This window comes from Barbus barbus, assembly GCF_936440315.1.
Source record: "Barbus barbus genome assembly, chromosome: 25".
In the NCBI taxonomy this organism is placed as follows: Eukaryota; Metazoa; Chordata; class Actinopteri; order Cypriniformes; family Cyprinidae; genus Barbus; species Barbus barbus.
In genome coordinates this window covers 27,111,110-27,134,278 of record NC_136753.1, presented here as the reverse complement: position 1 = coordinate 27,134,278, position 23,169 = coordinate 27,111,110, and the positions used below count along the sequence as shown (strand labels likewise).

The 23,169-nt window shown below is 36.4% G+C and overlaps 2 protein-coding genes across 4 annotated transcripts in view; both read right to left on the bottom strand.

The window, feature by feature from the left end:
- LOC306844882 (extended synaptotagmin-1-like) overlaps positions 1–17,745 on the bottom strand; it is a 28,406-nt gene extending 10,661 nt beyond the window's left edge. For both annotated transcript variants that reach the window (XR_013781944.1, XM_079377308.1), the window contains exons 1-27: positions 16,049–17,745; positions 15,087–15,128; positions 13,589–13,723; positions 12,346–12,419; positions 11,933–12,005; positions 11,746–11,835; positions 10,920–10,975; positions 10,664–10,784; positions 10,115–10,291; positions 9,790–9,872; positions 9,358–9,406; positions 8,647–8,736; positions 8,306–8,401; positions 6,417–6,488; positions 6,244–6,330; positions 5,944–6,093; positions 5,513–5,629; positions 5,185–5,361; positions 3,254–3,339; positions 3,116–3,164; positions 2,934–3,023; positions 2,758–2,853; positions 2,125–2,196; positions 1,943–2,029; positions 1,688–1,834; positions 595–698; positions 49–202 (exon numbers count right to left, since the gene is read on the bottom strand). Coding sequence is in view for 1 of the 2 variants with exons in the window: in XM_079377308.1 (XP_079233434.1) it covers positions 49–202; positions 595–698; positions 1,688–1,834; positions 1,943–2,029; positions 2,125–2,196; positions 2,758–2,853; positions 2,934–3,023; positions 3,116–3,164; positions 3,254–3,339; positions 5,185–5,361; positions 5,513–5,629; positions 5,944–6,093; positions 6,244–6,330; positions 6,417–6,488; positions 8,306–8,401; positions 8,647–8,736; positions 9,358–9,406; positions 9,790–9,872; positions 10,115–10,291; positions 10,664–10,784; positions 10,920–10,975; positions 11,746–11,835; positions 11,933–12,005; positions 12,346–12,419; positions 13,589–13,723; positions 15,087–15,128; positions 16,049–16,402 (2,928 nt within the window). In the remaining variant the exon portion in view is untranslated. The remainder of the gene's footprint in view (positions 1–48; positions 203–594; positions 699–1,687; positions 1,835–1,942; positions 2,030–2,124; positions 2,197–2,757; positions 2,854–2,933; positions 3,024–3,115; positions 3,165–3,253; positions 3,340–5,184; positions 5,362–5,512; positions 5,630–5,943; positions 6,094–6,243; positions 6,331–6,416; positions 6,489–8,305; positions 8,402–8,646; positions 8,737–9,357; positions 9,407–9,789; positions 9,873–10,114; positions 10,292–10,663; positions 10,785–10,919; positions 10,976–11,745; positions 11,836–11,932; positions 12,006–12,345; positions 12,420–13,588; positions 13,724–15,086; positions 15,129–16,048) is intronic.
- On the bottom strand, positions 17,483–22,990 carry LOC306844883 (zinc finger CCCH domain-containing protein 10-like). Of its 2 annotated transcripts, none has more exons than XM_079377310.1 (3): positions 22,934–22,990; positions 20,279–21,537; positions 17,483–19,186 (listed from the first exon to the last, which is right to left on the bottom strand). In XM_079377310.1, the coding sequence occupies exons 2-3, from the start codon at positions 21,404–21,406 to the stop codon at positions 18,680–18,682; spliced, it is 1,635 nt and encodes a 544-aa protein (XP_079233436.1). In that variant the 5' UTR covers positions 21,407–21,537; positions 22,934–22,990; the 3' UTR covers positions 17,483–18,679. The 2 variants fall into 2 exon arrangements, with proteins under 2 accessions (XP_079233436.1, XP_079233435.1); XM_079377309.1 differs by having other exon boundaries at positions 22,831–22,981.
- Positions 22,991–23,169: the final 179 nt, after the last annotated feature.

Sequence of the window (23,169 nt, the reverse complement as noted above, 5' to 3'; positions counted from 1 at the left end):
ACTGTGTTTGCATTTATAAGCCATATTATCCATCTGAACTTTCCTCACCTCGGCACCAAAGCTGGGGTCAGGGCTGGTGTGCAAGGGTCGAAGGTCATCAGAACTGGAAACTTCTGGGACCTCCGTGACCTCCTCCTCTTCTGGGACTGACACAGAGGAAGTCCTGCTGACAGGAGATGGTGGGACCTCCTCAATACTAGACCTAAACCCCCCCCAAACAAACACAGACACACACGTCAAAGTCAAAGTAAGTTTATTGTCTTTTCTGTAACATAACACGCAACAATATGAACTTAAACATCAATCAATAAATATCCATAAATACACTTAACAGTCGACTATAATCAATAAACAACCACACTTACTTAAATACATCTATGATAACAATGATTATTAATTATTACCATTATTATTAACAGTCGATGGATTTCAGCATCAATTTTTAAGAGAAATTACAAATAAAGTATCCGTTGTCAGTTCTGCAGATCTATTTATTTTAATTAGGAACTTCAGTTTAAGGCACTGTTTATTAAATACTATGAATAAAGAAATGTTTGAGGGCTCTATGATTTGAAATTCTTCTCCTCCTCTCACTTCTGCACTAATTCCTCCTCCTGTTTTCTTCTAAGGCTGGACGCTTCAGGACGTTTCGGCTCCTCGTGGTCTTCAGAGCTCTCTGTCTCTTTAGGGCAAAGAATCTACAACATAAGATAACACCACATCAAGGCACAGTTCAAGCAAACATCATGCACTAATGATCAAACTCTATTGTTTTCTATTTGTAAACCAAGTTTTAAATGATATTTTGCAGAATGTACAGGCTGCTCTTTTGAATCTACAATTCGAAAGTTAGGAGTCAGTTAGGATTTTGTTTTGAAAACAAACTTAAAAAACTTTTTAAGATCAAGTAAAGAAAATGCAATGAATATTTTGAAGTAATTTTAATGAATAATTCTTAAAATCAAGATGCATTTATATGAGAAGCAACATGACATAAGAAGTCTTGTTTTTTGTGAAACTGAACAAAATGGTTATGATTAAAACAAGAATATCTGCCAAAGTGCTCAGAAGAATTTTATTGAAACGGAAATTTTGATAGACATATTCGTTGTTGTTTTAAACCGAAACTCATTTAATTTAGTTCAGTTTCTCAGAAAACAATGACCTTTTTTGCATCTTAAATAAATGTGTCTTGATTTAAGGATGTTTAGATATTTGTATTGGAACACAAAAATATAGAAGATTTCAGTCTCAGTTCACATTATTCAGTTTTTGCAGTGCATGCAAGATTTAATGCCATGACTGTATGAAGACCTGCAGAAACCTTGTAAAAGAAATGAATACTTTTATTCAGGAATTCATGCATTAAATTGATCAAAAGTGATAGTAAAGATGTTTATAATGTTATAAAATCAAAATCCATCTATCATCAAAAAAAGAAAGAAAATAAATGCATAATGGTATCCACAAAAAAAATAAAAATTAAGCTGCAATGGAGTGTAATGAGCTGAAAATGAAGCTTTGCATCACAGAAATAAATTACATTTTAGAATATATTAAAATAGAAAACCATTATTTGAAATTGTAATAATATTTCACAATATTACTGTTTTTATGTATATTTGATCAGATAAATCAGCCTTGGTAAGACTTAAAATGACAGAATATGTATTCGTGTGTGTTTTACCTTCAGCTGAGCTCTGACCAGAATCTGACTCTGGGGTGACGCTCCATCCAGATCGAGCCACTGGTCCAGCATCAGATCTGGTTCAGAGAGAAGCTCTTTGATGGGAATCACCACAGATCCCAGAGAGAAGTCCCAATTGTGGGACAACTGAAGAGAAAAAGTGAGGTAGAAAGGTTAAAGTCAGGCGGTAAGCTGTGTTGCAAGCCAAACACTACAGTTGTATAACATTAAAATGTGCTGTTTGCATTCTCTTACCTTCACAACAAGGTCTTCGTTCAATGGATCTCGAACCAGGAAGTGAAATGCCTCGTCCCATTGGGGAGAGCTGGTGCGGTCAGAGACCTACATCACACAATGTCAGTAAAGAAAAAGAACGTCAACTCTATCCACACAACATTAATCAATCAATCAATCCAACAGCAAAAACTGTTGCATACCGTGGTTCTATGAGAAGTTCCTCTCAAAATCAGCTCAGCTCCAACTTTAGGCTCCTTTCCACTCTTCTTCAACTAAACACACAGAGACATTTTGTTTTGTTTTTATTGTTATTAATATTTGTTTATTGCAGCAATGCATAGTCCACGACAATGTTCCTTTCGAGGACAATAAAGTATACGACTACTGATTAAGATTTAAGAGAACAACTTGGACAGTAAACATTTCAGATATGTTTCATTTAAGCATCAACTTTGTTTCAGATTTTTTATTTTTTTTTGTTATAATTTTTTTGTCAGGATTCTTTGGTTAATATAAAGTTTAAAGAAACAAGATTTATTTGAATTAGAAATCTTTTCAACATTATGTATGTCTTCACTGCCACTTTTAATCAACTGAATGCATCTTTGCTAAATAAACCATTTATTTTCAAAAACAGCAGCTGCAAGATAATTTGAGAAATGTTTGACTTCATATTGAGATCTCTGTCTTCTGATTGGCACAGTTATACTATAGAGGAGAACCATGCAAGATTACTGGAAGATTACAAGATTGTCTTTTTGTCAGGAGAAAAATCTGAGAGACAGCAAGATCCCAGTCTAACAACTAGGATGTTAAAGAGATATCATACTCACAGGAAGCTCATGTGCGCGCTCCACATACACAAACAGGAGAGCGGCAGTCGGCACTGTCTTATTCAGGTATGAGCTCTTTGACTGGTACTGCAACACCTGACGAATAATCACCAAGTTAACCAGTTTTATCAAAGCATTGTCAGCACTGAACGAGGACGAGATACGGTTCTGCTCACCTGCTGTAGTTTCTCTGGTTGTGTTACAGTGGGCAGCCATTCCAGAGCGAGATGAACACGGCCACGCTTAACATCGCTCAGAGTAAACCACTGACACACGAACACAGCCACAAAAGCATATGTATCAGTATATTAATGCAGGTTATTTTTAGACGTATTACTACTAATGCACATATACTCACCTCGTTAATGTATTCGGAGCTAATTATATCACTTAGATTCATCTTCAGCCTAAAAGAAAAACAATACATCCCTAAATAATGCTAAAACAAAACAATGTTTAGAATTATTATGGATTATATTGACAGCAGCCCTCATACCTGCCCATAAAGTCATCTTTTATGTCCATGTCCCTATCAAAAACTTCCAACGTCAACTCTTGACCAGGAAGCTGCGTCAAAACCACCTTAAAAATAGCAATGGGAAATAAAAAAGTTAGAAATACAAGTTAAAAGTCCCACAGAGAAATGTTTTGAACACTTGCATAGCCCGTAATTTGTACACAGGCTAATATCTTTTTGCTTTTTATACAAAATAGCACATAAATCTTATGTAATTATAGACATTAACAGTTATTTTTATATTTTATATAGTATTATTATTTATATAAATATAGTGTATATATATATAGTAGGGTACAACGGGGCTAAAGGCCCACCTTAAGAAAAAATGTGCTATTCACTGCGCCTAAAATGTATAATTGCAGAAAAAATATATATGTTGTATTGAACATTAATGTTGCAACAGATTTTGTGTGAAAATAAATCATTCAAGTTGTTTATTTTGTTTAAAAATCTTATAAATGTATGAGGTGGCAAGGGGTAAAAATCAGCACGGTATTGATACAAATACTTCAGCTAAAATAATGCTTTGTTTAATAACGTCTAAGTTAGTGCTTGTTCAAAACAATCACTTTAGCAATGTTTGGACTATTTTCTGCTTATTTTGAAAAATAAAAGAATGAATTTTTGTTCAATAAATATAGTGTCATTAAAATATGTTAATATAAAAAATGTATTTTAAAATACAGAAACAAAATCCTTTTAATAAGTAAAGATTCTGAAAGTATTGAAGGCGATCCAATAATAACTGAATATATGTTTACAGTAGCAGTATATTTACAGTAACAACAAATTATATTTTATTATATGATATGATTAATATCATGTTTTTAAATATGATGGTTTCATTCTAAACATGGGGATTATCTCTAATGTGGCCATCCAACATAATATATGATATTTACCATCTGAATCTAAGCATGTCATGTCAACAAATGGAAAAGTCAGCGATCTATTAATTATCATGTTAATAACTGTGCGCCTTTAGCCCCAACAGCAGGGGCGCTGCTGGCCAAATACCATACATTATTTAAAAACTGCTGCTTTAATTATTTTAAACAAAACTGAAAATCATAACTGAAAAATCATCTTTGTCTCAAAATATATGCATTAATTTTAGCGATTCTCATTTGCTACTTAAATCTACCAAATTTAAAAAAAAGCATAAAATATTAGATCAAGTAAGCACAGGATCAACTTTTTGGAAAGGGCTAAGCCATGTTTTTGTGCCATCTAGTGGTTTAGATGAAAATAATATCAAAGGCGCCTTTTACTCCATTGTACCCTATTATTATACATAGCATTATTTTTATTTATTGAGGAAAAAAGTTCCACAAATAAATGTTTTGAACATTTGCATAGGACATAATTTGCAGAATATACTGTATACAGACTACTATTTTTTTTTTATTATTATTTTTAAATAGCATGTAAACAGTATATATATATCCACTGGCATGCAAGTTATTTTTAGAGTTAATTATAAACTATTTTAATATCATTATTAATGCTTGGTTTTCGTCAATTACTTCTTTATGCTTGTAAAGCCCTTGAATTGCATTGTGAACAGTATGCAACATGCAAAAATACACATTTCAAACATTGTAGCATGACCATAATAGGTTTTTAAAACAAATGAACATAAATATATTCAATATATTACGCATATTTAATTCAATATGTCATATCCAGTTATCATTTTGGAAATACATAAGGTTATTTTATATTTGTAATTCAAGTTTTTATGAAAATGACTTTTTTGCAAATGACTGCATGGCTAAAGAAAATATAAAATATATGTACATACAAAAAAAATGCACAAATTGCATGAGTAGTACGGTAGCATGCCACTCCAGACAAAGCCATAGTGTCTAGAGTTGATTTATAAATGTATTTCCCAGCATTCCCACCTCATACATCTCGTTCCAGACGGGGTTGAGGTTCTCCTTGATCACTTGACTTTTAAGGGTTTCACCTCCAACTTGGATCTTGACATATGGGTCGCTCTTGCCTTTCACCATCCCACCCATCAGATTGTCCTTCGCGACCAGATTTTGCCCCTCCACGAGGTGGATACGCAGCATCCCCTACAAGAAGAGAGGGCAGATGATTTTAGGGTTGTTATGATCGATTGGACCATCGAAGGATGCCGATTTCAGCACTCGTATGGCTAATGCGATACATTATTAACAGCACAGAGATATTGATAGTGCAGACTAATGGATGAGATCTGCACACCTCAGTGGCGAAGCTGGAATGGGGCGTCGCCTTCTGTGGACGTGAGGCAGAACTCTTTGAAAAAGGGTCACTGGAGAGGAGAGAGGCAACTGCAGCAGCTTCATCCAACCAGAGCACCTGCAGGAAATGACATCAACACCGAATGAGAGTCTTTTTCCAAATATAATAGATTTGAAATCTGTACAACATCATACACTACTGTTTAAATGACTATTATGATTAAAAGTGACAGACAAAACTCGACTGGAGTAATGATGCTGAAAATTCAGCTTTTCATCCCAGGAATGAATGACATTTTCAAATATATTCAAATAGAAAACAAGTATTTTAAATTATAATAATATTTCACATTATTACTGTATTTTTTACGGTAGTCTGTATGTAATATATTGTGTACTCATGCTAGCATATCATGTGTCAGATGAATTTACCCTGAGCACTGTGTTGATGTGGATACGGCTTTCTGGACCAGAATTCTCCAGGTTAAACCACTCATCCAAATTCAGATCTTGACAAGAGAGAAGACGGGAAACAGGAATGGACAGACTTCCCAAAACCTGAACACGGTCATTATCCTTCACCTGAAAGAGATGGAAAAAGTAGTAAGTAACATGAATGTGAACTAGCAAAATTCACATTTGGAAACAAACACTGGCAGTATTCACATCTGAGCTCTGTTTACACCACGATCAGAAGACGGTTAGAAGACCAGGCAGATGATGATAGGATACCTGTACGTTAATGTCCTGCTTGCTCGGATCTCTGATGAAGAAAGTGAAAGCATCCTCCCACTGAGGGTTTACGGTATTCCAGCAAATCTGGAGGAAGGGAAATAAGTGAGCGAGAAGAGCGGGTGGTCACATGGGAAGGTTTATTTGGGATGGATGGTAGGTGTGCGTCTTACCCGGCTGTCACGAGTAACATCCTGCACTGAGATTTGAACGATCGGATTGGGATCCTTATTGCCTTTCTTCATCTGTAAATCAGAAGAAACAGGTACAAATACACTTTAAAAAACAAATGAATTGTAGGTCTTCATAGATCATTTTGTCATCATGTTTTATAATTATATTTCCTGTTTTAACTGTCATATAACTTTACACAAATATAGTTATATTTTTTTATGTTTTTGAAAGAAATCTCATATGCTCACCAAGGCTGCATTTATTTAATCAAAAACACAGTAAAAACAGTAATACTGCAGAATATTATTACAATTTCACATAACTGCTTTCTATTTTAATACATTTTCAAATGTCATTTATTCCTGTGATGCAAAGCTGAATTTTCAGCATCATTACTCCAGTCTTCAGTGTCACATGATCCTTCGGAAATCATTATACTAGAAAGAAATTATTATTATCAATGTTGAAAACAGGTGGGTGTGGTGGTCCCCCTCAGTCCGTTTGCCGCGGGGCCCCCTCAAGGAGCAGCTTTTTATTTTTTCACATAGTAAATCCCCATTGACTTTCATTATACAGTAAGTGCATTACTGCAAACACAATGTTTGCTTGAGAGCCGAAGAACGAGTCTAATTTATGTGATCAATGACAACATACAACAAAAAAGCCTAATTTGCAATGAAGCGAGAACATTCATTTGAAATCCTCCAGACTGCAGCAATGCTCTGGGATGTTCACTCGATGTAAGTGTGTACTTGTTTCAGGTGTTTTAAGTATCAGTGTGTTATGAGCCAAATAAGTGAAGTTATATAATCTAGAGTTACACTTAATAGTTTCTGTAGACATGGCTGCAGTCCTTCTTTCACTCTGTTTCAGAGCTGGGCGTCTGCCGGTCTGCTGCCAAACGTAAAAGGGAAATGGCAGGTTGTGGGTAACCAGAGGCATTCACACACAGACACACACACACACACACACACACAGACACACACGCGTTTGTTTTTACGATCATGGCGGGGCTTTCCTTTGACTTCTATTGTTTGTTATACTGCGCTAATGATGTTTTCTAGCCCCAAACTCTACATGTAACCCTCACAGAAACATTTTCATTGAGACATTATTTAGTATGTTTATTAAGCAATTTTCCTTAAAAGGACTGTTGGCTTGTCCACAAAGTAGGATAAGTTCAGATTTCACTTCCTTTTCAGGTACAAAGGCGAGAAAATCAGACCCACATACAGTACATAAACATTCAAAGGTTTGGGGCTTGATTTATTTTCTTTTTTTTTTAAGAAATTAAATACTATTATTTGGCACGGACACAATAAATTGATTAAAAGTGTTCTTTTGAACTTTCTATTCATCATGGTTTCCACATAAATATGAAGCAGCACAACTGTTTTCAACATTAATAATAATCAGAACTGTTTCTTGACCATTAAATCAACACTGAAAACCGGAGAAATTCTGCTAAAAATCCAGCTTTGCATCACAGGAATAAACTCCATATTAAAGTATCCGAAAATAGAAAATTGGTATTTGAAATTGTAAAAATATTTCATAATGCTACTGTTTTTACTGCATTTCTGATCAAATAAATGCAGCCTTAAACTTCCGTTGTTGTCATATAAAGCTAAATATAAAAGCATTATTATTTTATTTAAAGCTCATTTTTCCTTTTACTCTTTTAAAATGTTAAAAACCACAATTTTATTTTCAATTTCAACAATTTCATTTTTCCAATCAATGACATGCCCAGATGTCCACAAAAGCAGGTTTTAGCCAGATTTAACACACCTGTCTGCGGGGACAAGATTGTGCCCAAACTATAATGTGTGGTGTGGGCGTTAGAACAGAGAGTGCAGCAGGAAGAGGATGTGAGAGTATTACTCACAGGAAGTGCCTCAGCCTTGTCCAGATATACTGCTAAGATGGCTGCTGAGGGCGGCTTTGCTGTTTTACTCACCACACTTTCATTTCTCTTCAGAACCTGAGAGAGAGAGAGAAATTGAGGGCAATGGAGGGAGGAGCAAACCAACTGCAAGAAATTCTGTTTGTATTCACTCTGTTTGCAAAGTATGCAAAATAAGCTTTCAATCTCTAACACGTTTGAAGTTTCCTGGGATTGGTTAACGGGTGGAGTATATGAAAACACTGTTTGCATGTGTGTTGAACAGAGCACACCCATTTCCAACAAAACCCCCTGTGTTCTGTGTATGTGCAGTGATGCTAGACCTCTTCCAGTCTTTCTGTGTCGGCTTCTAGCGTCAGCCACTCCAGTTTGAGATGAACCCGTCCTGTAGGGGTGTCCTTCAAGGTGAACCACTAAGGAGACATTAAAACAGAAATAAACTCCAATGAGGCTACAACAAACCTGTGACTGACATAATAGCATATATGACACCAATGGTCAATAAATAAGCTGGTCGTTACAGTAAAATAAACACTTTCAGAGTGATACAAGACTTATTGTGCTAAAATAAGTGCCCATATCACCTTGTCAGGGGTTTTATTTTGCAATAATGAACCATTATTACACAGCTACTTATCAAATAAACAAAAAAATATTTTTTTTAGTTTTATATGATTTATTTTATTTCAGCTTCATATCAATTACTGAAAAGTTTTAGTTTTAGTTACTGATAACACTGCAAGAGATATGAAAATCAGTACATAAAAGTTCCTCATCATTAAAATATCTGACTGGAGAATGCCGTGATGGACCAATCAGAATCAAGCATTCATCCTTGTGATAATCATATTTATAAATAATAATAATAACTGCAATATACAAAACATGGGTTATGATTTTAGTGGCTTGTAGCAAATTTAATACAGAATTCACATCATGTGGTGAAGGTTATGCATGGATCATGGCAAACCAAACCAAGTTAACCACAAACACAAAGGAGAAAAGTGCACTGGAATATTAATAAACTTTCTCACCTCATCCACTATTTTAGACTTCTTCACAATCCCCAAGTCTAATTTTGTCCTGAGCACAAGTGAAATAAAGAGAATCAATGCAAAGATGAAAATAGCGTGAGATCAGCAAACAGCAAAAAAATTAAAATAAATTAAAAACACAAAGGTGAGTTTATGGTAATGATAGTTCATATTTATTGGACATGAATTAATGTTTAGAAAATGAAAATCTGGAACAAATCTATACAAAAGAGGTCATATCATGATTCAGAACAAGTACATTTTTCTGAAACTTTTGGAATGAAAAAGGTTTTAGCTGCAACAAACCTAACCTATGACTAACATTACAGGTGAACTTCAGGGAAACAAAAATGTTACAAAAAGTAAGATATGACCCCTTTTAAAGAATAAATGAGAGACGGATAGACAGAGAAGGAAGCAGTGATATGGTACCTGCCCAGGAAATCATCATGATCGGGATCTTTATCAAACACTTCCACCTCTAGCTCCTGACCAGGCACCTCATGAACGATGACCTGACAGACACACACACACACACACACACGCATGCATGAAACACCAAACACACACCTACAGTAACAGCATGAGTAATCAAAGACAAAATGTGGTATGGATGGATCTACATTTGAGCTGAAAGACACAGATACACATGAGATTAAGATGTTTATCACATTTACATCATACATTGATATCATGATAATAAATGGCTTACTGCTTTTTTGTTCTTATTATAATGTGGTGTAATTTTAACACCCACCTCATACATTTCATCCCATTTGGGATTGAGCGTGTTGTCCAGATGGCGGGATTTGAAGGTTTGCGGGCCGACTCTGAGCAGGGCATACGGGTCAGACATGCCCGCCATCACACCCTTCACATAGTTATCCTTCGAAGCCAGACCATCAGCCTCCACCAGGTGAATACGCACAACCCCCTTCATGAAAGAAAGATGCACAGAATGAGAATACAGTGCAGAGAAATGATTTTTAACATCAAATCAGCATATTAGAATGATTTCTGAAGAATCAAGTGACACTGAAGACAGGAGTAATAATGCTTTACCATCAATAAATTAAATATATATTTAAAAAAAGTTATTTTAAATTGTAATAATATTTCACAATATTACTGTTTTTACTATATTTGAAAAAAAAAAAATGAATGCAGGCCCCAGACTATTGAACGGCAGTTTACATTTCAATTGCAAAAACCAAAGTATTATGTATTTAAGTATTTTTGTCAATATTTGTCTAATGCATATATGGGCATTTGTAAAGGTCTGTGTGTGTGTGTGTGTGTGTGTTACCCTGGGTAAAGGGCACCGCAGCTGCGCTACATGCAGATCTGCCACTAGAGGAACAGTGAGACGATTGGGCAGAACCAGGAATGAAGCAATCGCATCCATGATCATAGTATCTGACATCACACTGAGAGAAAGAGCCAGAGATAGATCGAGTCAAATAGATTCAGAGAGAAACACACCAAAAAGGAGGCAGCTCAGGACAGTGAGGGTACTGAACTGAAAAACATCTTATTGTGTATCTCTAACGACTGAAACTCACTTGAGCCCTGGAATGTCCAGCAGGTTGGTCAAACCAGTCCAGTTAACGGTCAGTTTCTAACAAAAACATTTTTTTTTTTTTAAATGGCAAAGATTACATGATTCTAACAAAACTAACATTCTGAGTTGAGTACTAATTAAATAATAAACACTTAAAAGATTCAAGAAAGACTTAAAGAAGAAGCCAGATGAACCTTGTAAAGCTAAATGTTTGTTTTTTTAATATATATATATATATAAAACTGGGCAGCACTTTTAACAGTCCTGTTCTGCATGTACATACTATGTGCTTATTTGAGTAATTACAATAACTAGGTATTAAACCAGAACCAGCCTCTAAACCTAACCGTAACCCATGTGGTTACCTTATATTACCCAGTACTTTCTAAAGTATATTGCAAGTACATGTAAATGCACATACTGTAAAATAAAGTGCAACCGAAAAAATGTGTGAGAGCTTCAATTTTCTTTAATTAATGGATGATACCAATATACAACATACAGCTGCAGTGATTCCCAAACATAAAATATTTATTTGAAGTACCGCCTAAGATTTTAAGCTAATATTTAACACATTTGCATATTTATGGTACTCTAATGTTGGTAAATGGTCACATGACAAGAAAATATATTTTAGTGTTTGTTTTAAAAATGAATTATTTGTTGTAATTTTAGGGTTTACATACCCAAGTTTGGGAAACCCTGTACTACTATATTTGAAAAACCCATAATGTCATGCAACAACATTTTAATATCCAAAGAACCATCTGGTCAACTCAAGAAACATATACAGCCATAGAAGCACCCTTATTATATACAGAACTTACAGGTCTTTGAATGAAGAACATGGTCACAGCGCCCACGATTGGGACGTCACCGATCAGCGGCTCCAAAATCACGCGCATCATTCCATGAAGCTGACGGAACAAACGAAAATGAAATAAACCCTTAATAAAATTCATTCATTTATTGGGACTGTGCATCAAATCTACCGTCACAAACGCAGAATCTCACCTGTATTCCCTTCACCCCAGCCTTGCAGAAATACCTCTTCACCTCCACGTTTATCTCAACATCCCCCACGTAACTGGGAAAAGACGGCGGAGAGGAAACTTTAGACTGCTTTTAACTCTTCACAAATAAATGAGAAATCTTAAGGACTTTAATGACCTTAACAATTCTGCTGAATTGATCCCAGCCAACTAAACACTAAACTAAAATGAGTTTATTTTTTTGAATAAACTCAGTCCGGCTGAACAAATCTGACTTGGCTGCAGTTTGACAGTCTTGTTTTGTCTGTTTTTGACACAATATCAAGTACACAAGGCTTTTAAATCACTCCCTGAGCAACAATAGACAATTCCCTCATTACAGGACCTCATTTATGCAGAGAATCTCAAATGTAGATGTAAAGCTGTATGCGTCACCTGATGTAAACGTCAAGCAGAATTTGACCTTTCTCATTTTCTGTATGGGCCTTCACTCCAACCACCTTCATTGGCTGTAAAATGAAAGAAAGTTCTAAAATAACAATGTAAAAAAGTACAGAAAATACCATTATATCAAGCAAAATTGGTTGTTTCTTTATTAATATTATTCTATAAGTCTGTAATGGAACAGTTCTGGTATTCCAAACCCCTTTCACCCTAAAATATTTACCTGCCACCTAAGATTTTAAGTTAATATTTTAACTTTTAACTTCCGGGATTCCCAAACATTAGCACCTGAGAATTAAAGTTAATACTTTAATAATTCAACAACACATTTCCATGTTTAAGGTTCTCTGATCTTGGTTAATAGTCATATGACATGCAGTGTTTTATTTTGATTGTCTTTATTTTAAAATTATATACAGTCAAGGCCAAAAATATCGGTACCCTTGGTAAATATGATCGAAGAAGGCTGTGAAAATTAATCTGCATTGTTAATCCTTTTGATCTTTAATTAAAACAAATCACAAAAATATAACCTTTCATTGGATAATAAGAATTTAAAATGGGGTATCATTATTAAATAAATATTTTTCTCTAATAACATTGGTCACAATTAACGGCACCCTTTTATTCAGTACTTTTTGAAACCTCCATTTGCCTCTAAATCTTCTCCTATAATGCCTGATGAGGTTAGAAAACACCTGAGAAGAGATCAGAGACCATTCCTTCATCCAGAATCACTCCAGACCCTTTAGATTCCCAGCTCCATGACGGTGCTTCTTCTCTTCAGTTCACCTCACTCATTTTCTACAGGGTTCAGGTCAGAGGACTGGAATTTTAAATTCTTATTATTCAATGAAAAGTTAGATTTTTGTGAACTTTTTAAATGAAAGCTCAAAAGGATTAACAATGCAGATGAATTTTCACAGCCTTCTTTGATCCTATTTACCAAGGGTGCCGATATTTTTGGCCATGACTGTACTTCATTTATTTTAAATATTGATGGTTTAATAAATTAATAACTTTTCATCAGCTATTTTACAACATCCTAATTTTGTTAACCATGTTAATGAACAAAATATACTTATAACAAAAGAGCATTTATTTAAAGGGAATGCTTGTTCTGATACGTTCCAGTGGCTTTCAATCTCTTGCACTGCGGTGGACTGAGATGTGTGAGAATGTTAGACTGGAATATAATTACTTGTGTAGCAGTGAGTGAGTGTGCATGTATGACCTTGCCACCAAAGTCGACCTTCGTGAAGCTGAGTGTCTGCAAATGAGTGCTGGAGCCACGGATGGATGGAGCGATGGTTTCCGTCAGCAGCTTCTCCAAATACTGACCAATAAATGGCCAGGCATGCTGGATAACCTTGAAAAACAGACAGGAAGAGAAAGAGTGTCATATTTTTTTTTTTTTATTATTTATACATCATTCATGGAATGTTTTTTTTCTGAAATGTTTTAGTTGGATGTTCATTTAACATTTTTTAAACGTTACTATCTGTTTCAGAATTTTTAGAGAACATTCGAAAGCAACGTTCTCATTATGTTTGAAAAATGATCAAATGGAATGTTCCCTTAACGCTCGTGTAACTGATGTCTGTTCTCCGCTCTGCTTGCAGCTGTTTACACCGGAGCCATTTGTGTTTGCCTTGTTACTACAGCGACCTGTTGTTGTTTGCGGATGTTAAGATCTTATAACAGAAGCTAAAGCACCAGTTGCCAGAGTGTTTTTCAGATTATTCATTGCATGAGCAAACCACAGATTTTAGAAATAGCATTGTGACTCATGCACAAACCACATGACCATGGGGTACGACGAGGGTAGAGTCTCGGTTGGGATGAATGCCAGCGTAAAATGTCTGCCTCGTGAATCACTGATAAAGAACGCCAAGCCTAAATATTTGTGCGCAGCAGCATTTTTGCAATCAGACTACTACTGAAATGGGCTGAGCTTCATCACAAAGAAGGACAAATGCTATAAAGAATTTAGGAAGGGATATATCTCTATATGCTCTTCCTTTTCTGTCTCTAAGTGAGCAAATCTCAAGAAGGAAACTTCACTTCAACCCCAAAACCTATTTTTTTATTTTACATAAATTACCAAACTTTATTTTGCATAAATATATCATTAATACTAAATATTTTTTTAAAGAAAGCTAAAAGTGTATCTTTTTACTTTTTTTATCTGTCAAATGTCTTTTATCATCATCACTTGGGTTCAATTATAATTTTTTGTTATGCTTTTTTGTTATCATTAATTTGATGTTTTATTATGATTATAAGGAGGGTTTTATCTTTAATTGTACGCTACATTAATTATAGTATTTTGGTGCTTATTTTTATTGTGAAGCACTTGGAGTTGGAAACTACGCAAATAAATTCTATTATTATTATTATTGTTACGGATTTAGAGATGCAAAAGGACATTAAAAATTTAATTTCTTGGAAAAACATGCATTGCGGCTGATCTACTAATTCAAAGGCATGAACATATGTTGGTTGAATTAGTGTTTAGTTAAGAATGGATGCGTAATAATAGCATATGCAGCTTTTGTTCACAAGACGTGTGTGTGTGTGTGTGTGTGCAGCTGTTGTGACATAAGGAAGGGTCATACGGATGGGTTGGGTGGGGTTTAAAGGCACAGCTCAGGAATACATGGGATTACAGGCTTAATTTTACATGTGGCATCTCAATGAACAAATGTCAACCAAAATGTTTGCTGAATTACCTTGTTTAGCCATTCAACCTTCTCCACATCTGGAAAATTGACCTAAAAATATAAAGAAAAAATAATAACAGATTTCTAAGTGCAAAGACTGTAAATGCACATGAGCTTCAAAGTGTCACTACAACAATCTTCAACAGAGGATGTGGTTATAAAGAAGAAAAAACAGCACATACAACCACCTCAGCCTATCATGAGCGTTCTTCCTTTAATTTCATCATTTCTTTCTTAAATAACAATAACATATACTATTTGCAGAGTAGAATTAGATTTCTCCCAGATAAAAAAAAAATATGAATGAATGTTTTGTTTTATTTAAATGCATTTTGATTTATTTATATATTTAACACTTTTTTTCAATGAATTACATGCATAGCTTATTTCAACACATGACAACCATGAGACATGAGCAAATATAGAATGAGCTCTTTTATGGGAGCATCTACTGTGCACATGTGGAGGAGATGACGAAGCAACAGTGTAGGCCCATTCAGAATGATTTGGGCGATGGGAATTTTGCCAAGTATGCAGTATACCACCAATGTCTTCTAAAGCTGCAGCCCACTCATACTCTTTAGCAGGAATGAAGAGGTTCGAAAAATGATTCACCATGAAATGATCCGATTCTCGAGTCAAAAGAGAAGTCACGCAAAGCACTTTGTTAATTTGTTTAACAGTAAAAGAGGGTTGTTTATTAAATACGACCGTTTTCACTATGTTCTCGAGTTGTTTATGTCATTCTCCTCAGTTTTACTTCTGTGCAGAAAAGTGATTTCAAACGTCGTACGAATCTGAATCATTCAAATGAACAAATCGTTCGCGATTCGCCACTCGTTTTAGTTTGTAGCTATGCAAATCTTTTACATTAACACGTTGTGTTTCACTTGTAGCATGAATACGTGTTATTCGGATGTTGTGCATTAATAACAATGGATAACAAAAGACACACTTTTGTGCATTCTTACCCAAGAAGGCAGGTCTCTTCTACTTCTAAATGATTTGGAGGATATGTATTCTTGCTCGTCGTTGACTAACTCTATAGCAGACTTCAGTCTCGCCTCCTTCGCCTCACGAGTGTGTTTCCATCCTGCGTACACCATCATCCCAAACGCCACTAAACTAGTGCTCACCCGATAGTAACCTGCCAGGTAAGCGGGCAACAGGGCAGTGAGACATTTGCCAAATGTCCATAAGATTGCTTTGGGATCAAATAGTTTAGTTTTAGGGACGTCCATTTCTCCCGATGAAGTGTTCTGGGCTGGTTCGGTCTTCTTTTCCGAGTCCGAGTCATTTTTCGGCCCTGAATCAACGTGCGACATTGTGGTCTGTACGCAAATTTTTCCAAAGTCGAGATGCGATTACAAAGCGATTTGCAACTCAAATTCAACATATGCTGAGAGTCGAGCGTTTCATTCGCGCATGGACTACAGACTGAAGATGACGCTGTTTTTCCTTCTTGCAGTATCTGTCTGAAACCCTGAAGTGTGGCCTGCACCGTTATTTAGGCAGATCCACGCCCACAGAAAACGACGCAGTTGTGCAAAAGAGGAGAAAACTTTGTTGGAAGCTGCAGATTCTTCTACCTTTATATCTGACTAGACAAAATCTGATTTAAAGTACGTGCAAGTCTAACAAGTTCTTACTAAATACATGACAATGGGACGATAATAGCCAGTTTTACTTGTAAAAACTCATGCAAGATACCTAAAATTAATTTTTCATTATGTATTAATTTGCATATAAGATATCTAATGAAATAATGATATCATTTAAGGTTATGATTACATTTTGACTAGTTAGAATTATAAAAACAAATGCTAATTAATCATCCATCATAATAGTAAAACATTTCCTAATGAGTCTAAATAAGATATCTGTTATGCATATTAATTTGCTTAGTAATAGTTTACTTTTAAGATATCCACAATGCAATTTTGACTAGTCATAACAGGTGAACTTCTAATGCAGTTTTGGCTAAAAAGTGATAAAAATAGAAAAAATGGGATTTTTTGTTCATCCAATTACAATTCTGAGATAAATTCCACTTTTTTGACAAGAAATGGTATGCAACATCCTGAATGCATTAGCTATAGTCACTACTGCAAATGTTTTTTTCTGATATCTACAGTTTAAACTATATAACAGATTTGTTAAATTGTTATTGGTCTTTAAAATGAAATTTTACTAGTCAAAACCAGCTTGTATTGATTTAAAGACTGTAAACGAAGGCTGGAAATGGTTAAGGCTAGATGGTATACAGATTTATCTACTGGGCATGCACACATCAATATAGCATAATTTTTGTCACACTGTACAACAATATTTACTGTTTTTGCATTATTGTAAGGGGTAGGTTTAGGGTTGGGGTAGGTGTTGACGTTTATAAAACACAATCTAATAGGTAGAAAATTAAGTTTATTGTTAACTTCCAGTTTTAGCTGTATCCCTTCTAGCCACAACCACTGAAATGTAGATGCTCTGATACCAGCTGACCGCCTTCTGCTCGAAATCTGTATTCATGGGCAAGTCATTCACATTAGATTTCATATAATGGCTGCCAATATAGACACTATTCAGTTTGTCTGTTCCAGAGCATCCAGATGTGCTTGTGTCCTGCAGGCCTGATGCTGGTGGATTATCAGATTAAAGCTTGAGAACAGGTCAGATTAAATACACTTCTCATGATCATACTTTTTGCATGATAACCCTAATAGTTAATCACTCTACCTGTAAACCCAAACCTTATACATTAGCTTAAAACATCACAAGGAAACACTTCACAGTTCACAGTTCACTTATGAGAACTGATTATGAGCAATAAAGTGATACCTTTTCAAAAATCTGGGGGTTTCCAGATACAAAACATTATAAAATGCTGATCTGATCATAAGTGAACAGGTCTGAGAGTGCAAACAACGGACGTTATGCTCAACAGAACATGAGAAAGTGATCAAGCTCATAAAAGAAGTTTGGTTTGATAAGAAATATATAATTTTTCATCAACATTTCAGAAAGATACTCACCAAAGATGAACGAAACATGGCCGATATTTAGACAGAAAAATGCAGTTATTTAGTTTCCAAAAGAAATAAATAAAACATTTTTATGCCCACATATGATTTGTTGTGTGAAAACAATACAAGAATTAATAATGGTGCTCAATGGGTCAGATTCATTAATCTTGTGCAAAAGACCAATAATCAGTTCACACGAAAGCAATTCACAAAACAAACTATTAAAAAAGGAGTCAAACTAAAACTGACAGCTAACAAGTAAATTCATAATCCTTCTGTAGTGATTAGCTGAATAGTTACATCTCTCGAAATGAGTTAATAGATGTCCACAATCTCAAAGGAATCTTTCTTTCGGCTCTCTTAAAGTCAATCACTCGCTAAAGCGTGGCAAGAAAACTGAAATATGTTTCAAATATTCACAAGTGGAGATCTGTATTTTGTCTGTACAGAAATCTGTAAGTTCCTTCAGTCAAAACAGACCCTTCACCTGAGAAACTTACCGTGTTATTGGTAAGTTAAACCAAAGTGTGTAAGGAGAATTTCCTTGACTTGTGTATATATTGCTGAAAACATCTGTTCATATTAATGAGGCAAGTTTGTGATCCTCATACTCTGACTGGCGATGGGATACGACACCATCGGTGTGGTCGCATGGCTCATCGTGATGCCCGGCAGCGGTTGTGCCATCGACACAGCGACCGGTGCTACCGAAACCGCAACAGGGGCCATGGAAACAGGTGGAGCCATTCCCTGGGCGATAGTCTGAGCGAGGGCGGCAGAGATGGGGTCAGGGTTCAGATGTGGAGGGGGTGCGGTAGGGGGCGCCGCATTGGCTGGAGGTGCGGTCGGCGCTCCGGCCGGGGCCACCAGATCCTGCTGCGTGACGGGACGGGGCTGCAGACCAGCGCTGCTCAGAGTGGTGTGCGTCTGGGCGATGCCATGGTTGTAGGAGCTCACAGAACCAACAGGGGGCACCAGACTCTGCTCAGACGGAGCGGGAGTGGAGGACAGGGTCATCACTTTAGCCTGGCTTCGGAACTGAGCGTTCTGCTCCAGGAGCACCTCGTTGGTGGCTATGAGATTGGACACCTGGAGAAAAACAGGAGAGATGTGAGTTTAGAGAATTGAACTTGAAACTTCACACGAAAGACGTGGGATGTTGTTACGGTTGTCCTAAACTTTAAAATGATTCTGTCACTGACCTCAAGATAAAGTACAATTTGGAGATGATTTGCATGTTTTGTTTGCAGGATTTATAAAGGATGCAAAGGATGGGTCTCAATTGCATAATGCTTCTAAAAGACTTATAATAGAAAGAGGTCAGCAAAGATATACTTTGTCATCCTTTATTCACGCTCAAATCATTCAAAATCTGTATTATTTTCTGTCTTCTGTGGAAATGTAAAAGATTATGTACCGCAGAATGTACAGAGTTCAAAAAGTAAAGTCAAAGATGGATCTGTCAGTCTCCAAAAATGACAAAAGCGTAGGGATGCATTTTACATCTGCTTTATACATCATCCTGCTATCACTCATCAAAAAAAGATTTAACTTAAACTTTTAGCTAATGTAATATATAATCTTTTGTAATGAAAAGTGAGTATTATTTTTTTTCACACTGCACATTATAATGTTATGAACCCTTAATTTACTCGTAGCATTTACATAAATAAAACTAAAACAAACTATTAAAATTAATTTTCATTTAGAAATGAAATAAACTATAAAAATAAATGATAGCTGAAGTACCAAAATTACTAAAACAAACTAAAATTAAAACTGAAAATGTAAAATTAAAAGCTCTTTCAAAATATTAAATACTATAATAATATATAAATAACACTGCAAAAAAGGACATTAAAAGCACAATTAAAAGGAAGAGTTCTTTTGCTAAAAATCTCCTCTGCGGTAGTTCTCAAAACTAGACACTAGGTTTGTTGATTGATTCTTGTGTGGCTGGTCTTTCGCAACAATTCAGGCACAATGCATCTTAAAGCACCATATTTGACCAGAATGAGATTGGAAAGGTAAGGCAGTTTTTAGCAACTTTCTTAGGACTATATAATTTTTGCAGCCCCAAACTCAACAGAGACAGAGATGTATCTTCCTTTGTATTCCACTGAAAGGAAGGTTTGGAACAACATGAGAGTGAGTGAATAAGTCGATTTAACATCTGTTCACCTGTTTCTTAAGCTCCTCCACTCTTTTCCTCAGCAGGGCGTTCTCCTCTTCTAATAAGCGGTACTCTAACGGCCGGGTTGACAGGGTGGTCTGAACCCCCAGGTCATAATGTCCACCAATCCCATCGGTCAACCGCAGCCCCTCCAAACGTCGTCTCTTCAGCTGGAAGGTCGTGTGGTCCACAGGCGCCTCCACCGGCCCCGTTTCAAACATGCCATTCTCAAACAGAGGGTCGTAGACGGAGCAAGGACCCCTGTCATACCGCCGATGACCTGCTGTTCCCATCGACATGCAGCCGCTCAACGAGGCCACAACTCCACCCGGTATGCCCTGCTCTCTGCAGCCACCCATGTTGGGACATCCCATTCCCATGTAGTTACCAACACCACCGCCAACGAGACCAGACATCCCGCCGCAGGCACCACCAACAGTTCCAGCTCCACCGCCACCGGTGTTCACCATCCCGCTGACACCACCGGTGACGCCCATCATACACCCGACTCCACTCCGGGATGGGGCTTCATACTCATAATCCTTCCTGACATGCCGGAATTTGCACTTATTGCCCCGCTGGCACTCTCCTTTCAGGTAGTCCCTGCAAATAGGCACCTCTCCACGGCTCAACGGAAGGTCGGTCGGAGACAATCCCAACCCGGCCGCTACCTTCCCCCTGAGCCGAAGCGGAAGCTCTCCGGTTTTCTTATAATAGTCCTCATCCTCCTTCGAGCCGTGCACGAATCTGCAGTTGGTGCGCACGCACTCTTTGTTCTGATGGTCGTGGCAGAAGATGAACTCGTTCTTTTGCACGCCCAAATCGGGAACCTCATTGAAGTCCGGATGCCGGAAGCGGCAGCGCTTTCCACGCTTGCACACGTTCCGCAAAAAATCTCGGCAAACGCCATCCAGTCCCAAACCGGAGCCAAAAGCACCGTTTCCTAACGCCCCGCCGCCTCCCATTGCCCCGGGACCTCCGTTACCCCCCGCGCAGCCCGCTGAGCCGCCAACCCCTGTCGCTCTACCCTCTCCACCCGTCCCAGACCCTCCCTCGTCCCCGACCCCAGTGCCAACCCCCGTCCCACTGCCGCCCCCACCACCGCCTGCCAGGTAGGCGCTATCCCGGTCAGGCATGGCGCTCGGCCCAGCGGGAATAGAACGCTGCGCTCATGTGGGAGACAGAGAGATGGAGGTCGTACGAGTGTTCAGAGGTAGAGGGCAAGAAGAAGAAGAGCTCAGACTGTAGACACTCCCCACCCGGGCACCTGTGAATATAAAACAAATACAAATATATTATTCACATAAGTATCATTATATAACTGCATAAGTAATTTAAAACAATGAATTTTAAACTATTTCTATATGTATTATTATTATTATTATTTGCAAAACTGCTTTTAACATTAATAAGAAGAAATGTTTCTTGAGCAGCATGATTTCTGAAGGATCATGTGACACTGAAGACTTTCAGCTTTGATCACAGGAATAAATTTCCATTTATAATATCTTTAAACAGACATGCAGATAATTAAATAAATATTTTATATAACCAATTTTTGTTTTATTTTTAATTAAAAATATTTAGTTTAATTTTACATTTTATTATTTAATAAATTTGTATCTATATTTTTCATCTTTTCTTCAACTTACGAAACCCTAAACCATAAAAAAGCAGTTTTGTGTCTATTCAGATTTTCTGCATTTAATTCAGCCCTACTTGCATCACATAAGAACACAACTTCCGGTGTGTATGTCTACCATTTCAGACTTAAGCATGCCATACATATTTAGCTTTTGAAACTTTACACATTTTAAAATTAAAGCTTGAAAATGATGATAGCTCATAATGAAAACTATACCATTAAAAACCAAAAATAAAACTTGCTAATATTTCCATTTCTTCAAAGCATTTATAATTCTTCCTGTAAATGCACATCTTGATTCAACATTTAATAAAAAGCAGTTTGTTAAAGCAATTTAACTAAAAATACGATGATATTGTTATGGATTTATGTGGAAACACCATGTTTGTATTAACCATAAAGTACTATTTAGTAACACATGGTATATGAATACATAATAATACAGAAAAGTACCGTAATAGCAACATACTAAAATGATAGCATTATATGGCAATAACATGGGACTTAAATGCATGTAGAATATTTTTCAAAGAAACACAAAAAACACAATTTCTTTAATGTAAATAAATCATTATCAATGCAAATGCAATCTTTAGCCTCGCATAAAATAGTTTTGAAGATTATATAGTTATATGCAATAATTGTTATAATTTCTGGTCTATTATTGCAAAGTGCTCATATAAAATGTGTAGGGTGCCAAATACTTTACAACACATAACTGCATGTGTTATCTACTGAGTGTTACAGAAGTAAACGGATTGGTTAGTTTGTACATTAAATAGCCTAAATACGCGATAATCACCATTTAATCTACAACAAGCGGTCCACTCTCAGGCTCTCTGGCACAAAGGCCTGGATAAGGCGCATGCACAGAGCGCAGACAACCTAAACCATCACTACTAATAAACAACTCACCCACTGTACACGAGCGGTCGTATCGGCGAGATTAATGAAACTGTAGTTGTACAACATTACTAATCATAAGCATGAAGTATAAATTGGCCGTGAGAATGCTTACATTAGAATACAAATTTGTCCATCAACTTCCGCTTTTCTTGTTCGAAGCACTTCCTGTGCGGTAGTACACTGGGAAAATGCACGTCAAAATAAAAGACCTCTAATCAAGAAAAATAATGTGGCAATGTCATGGTTTTCATATGGTTCACCAATGTAGTTTCAAAAATGGTATTACAAAGTTGAAAGTAAAAGATATAGCACTTTTTGTATGCACCATTATAGCGGTATTACTCCATT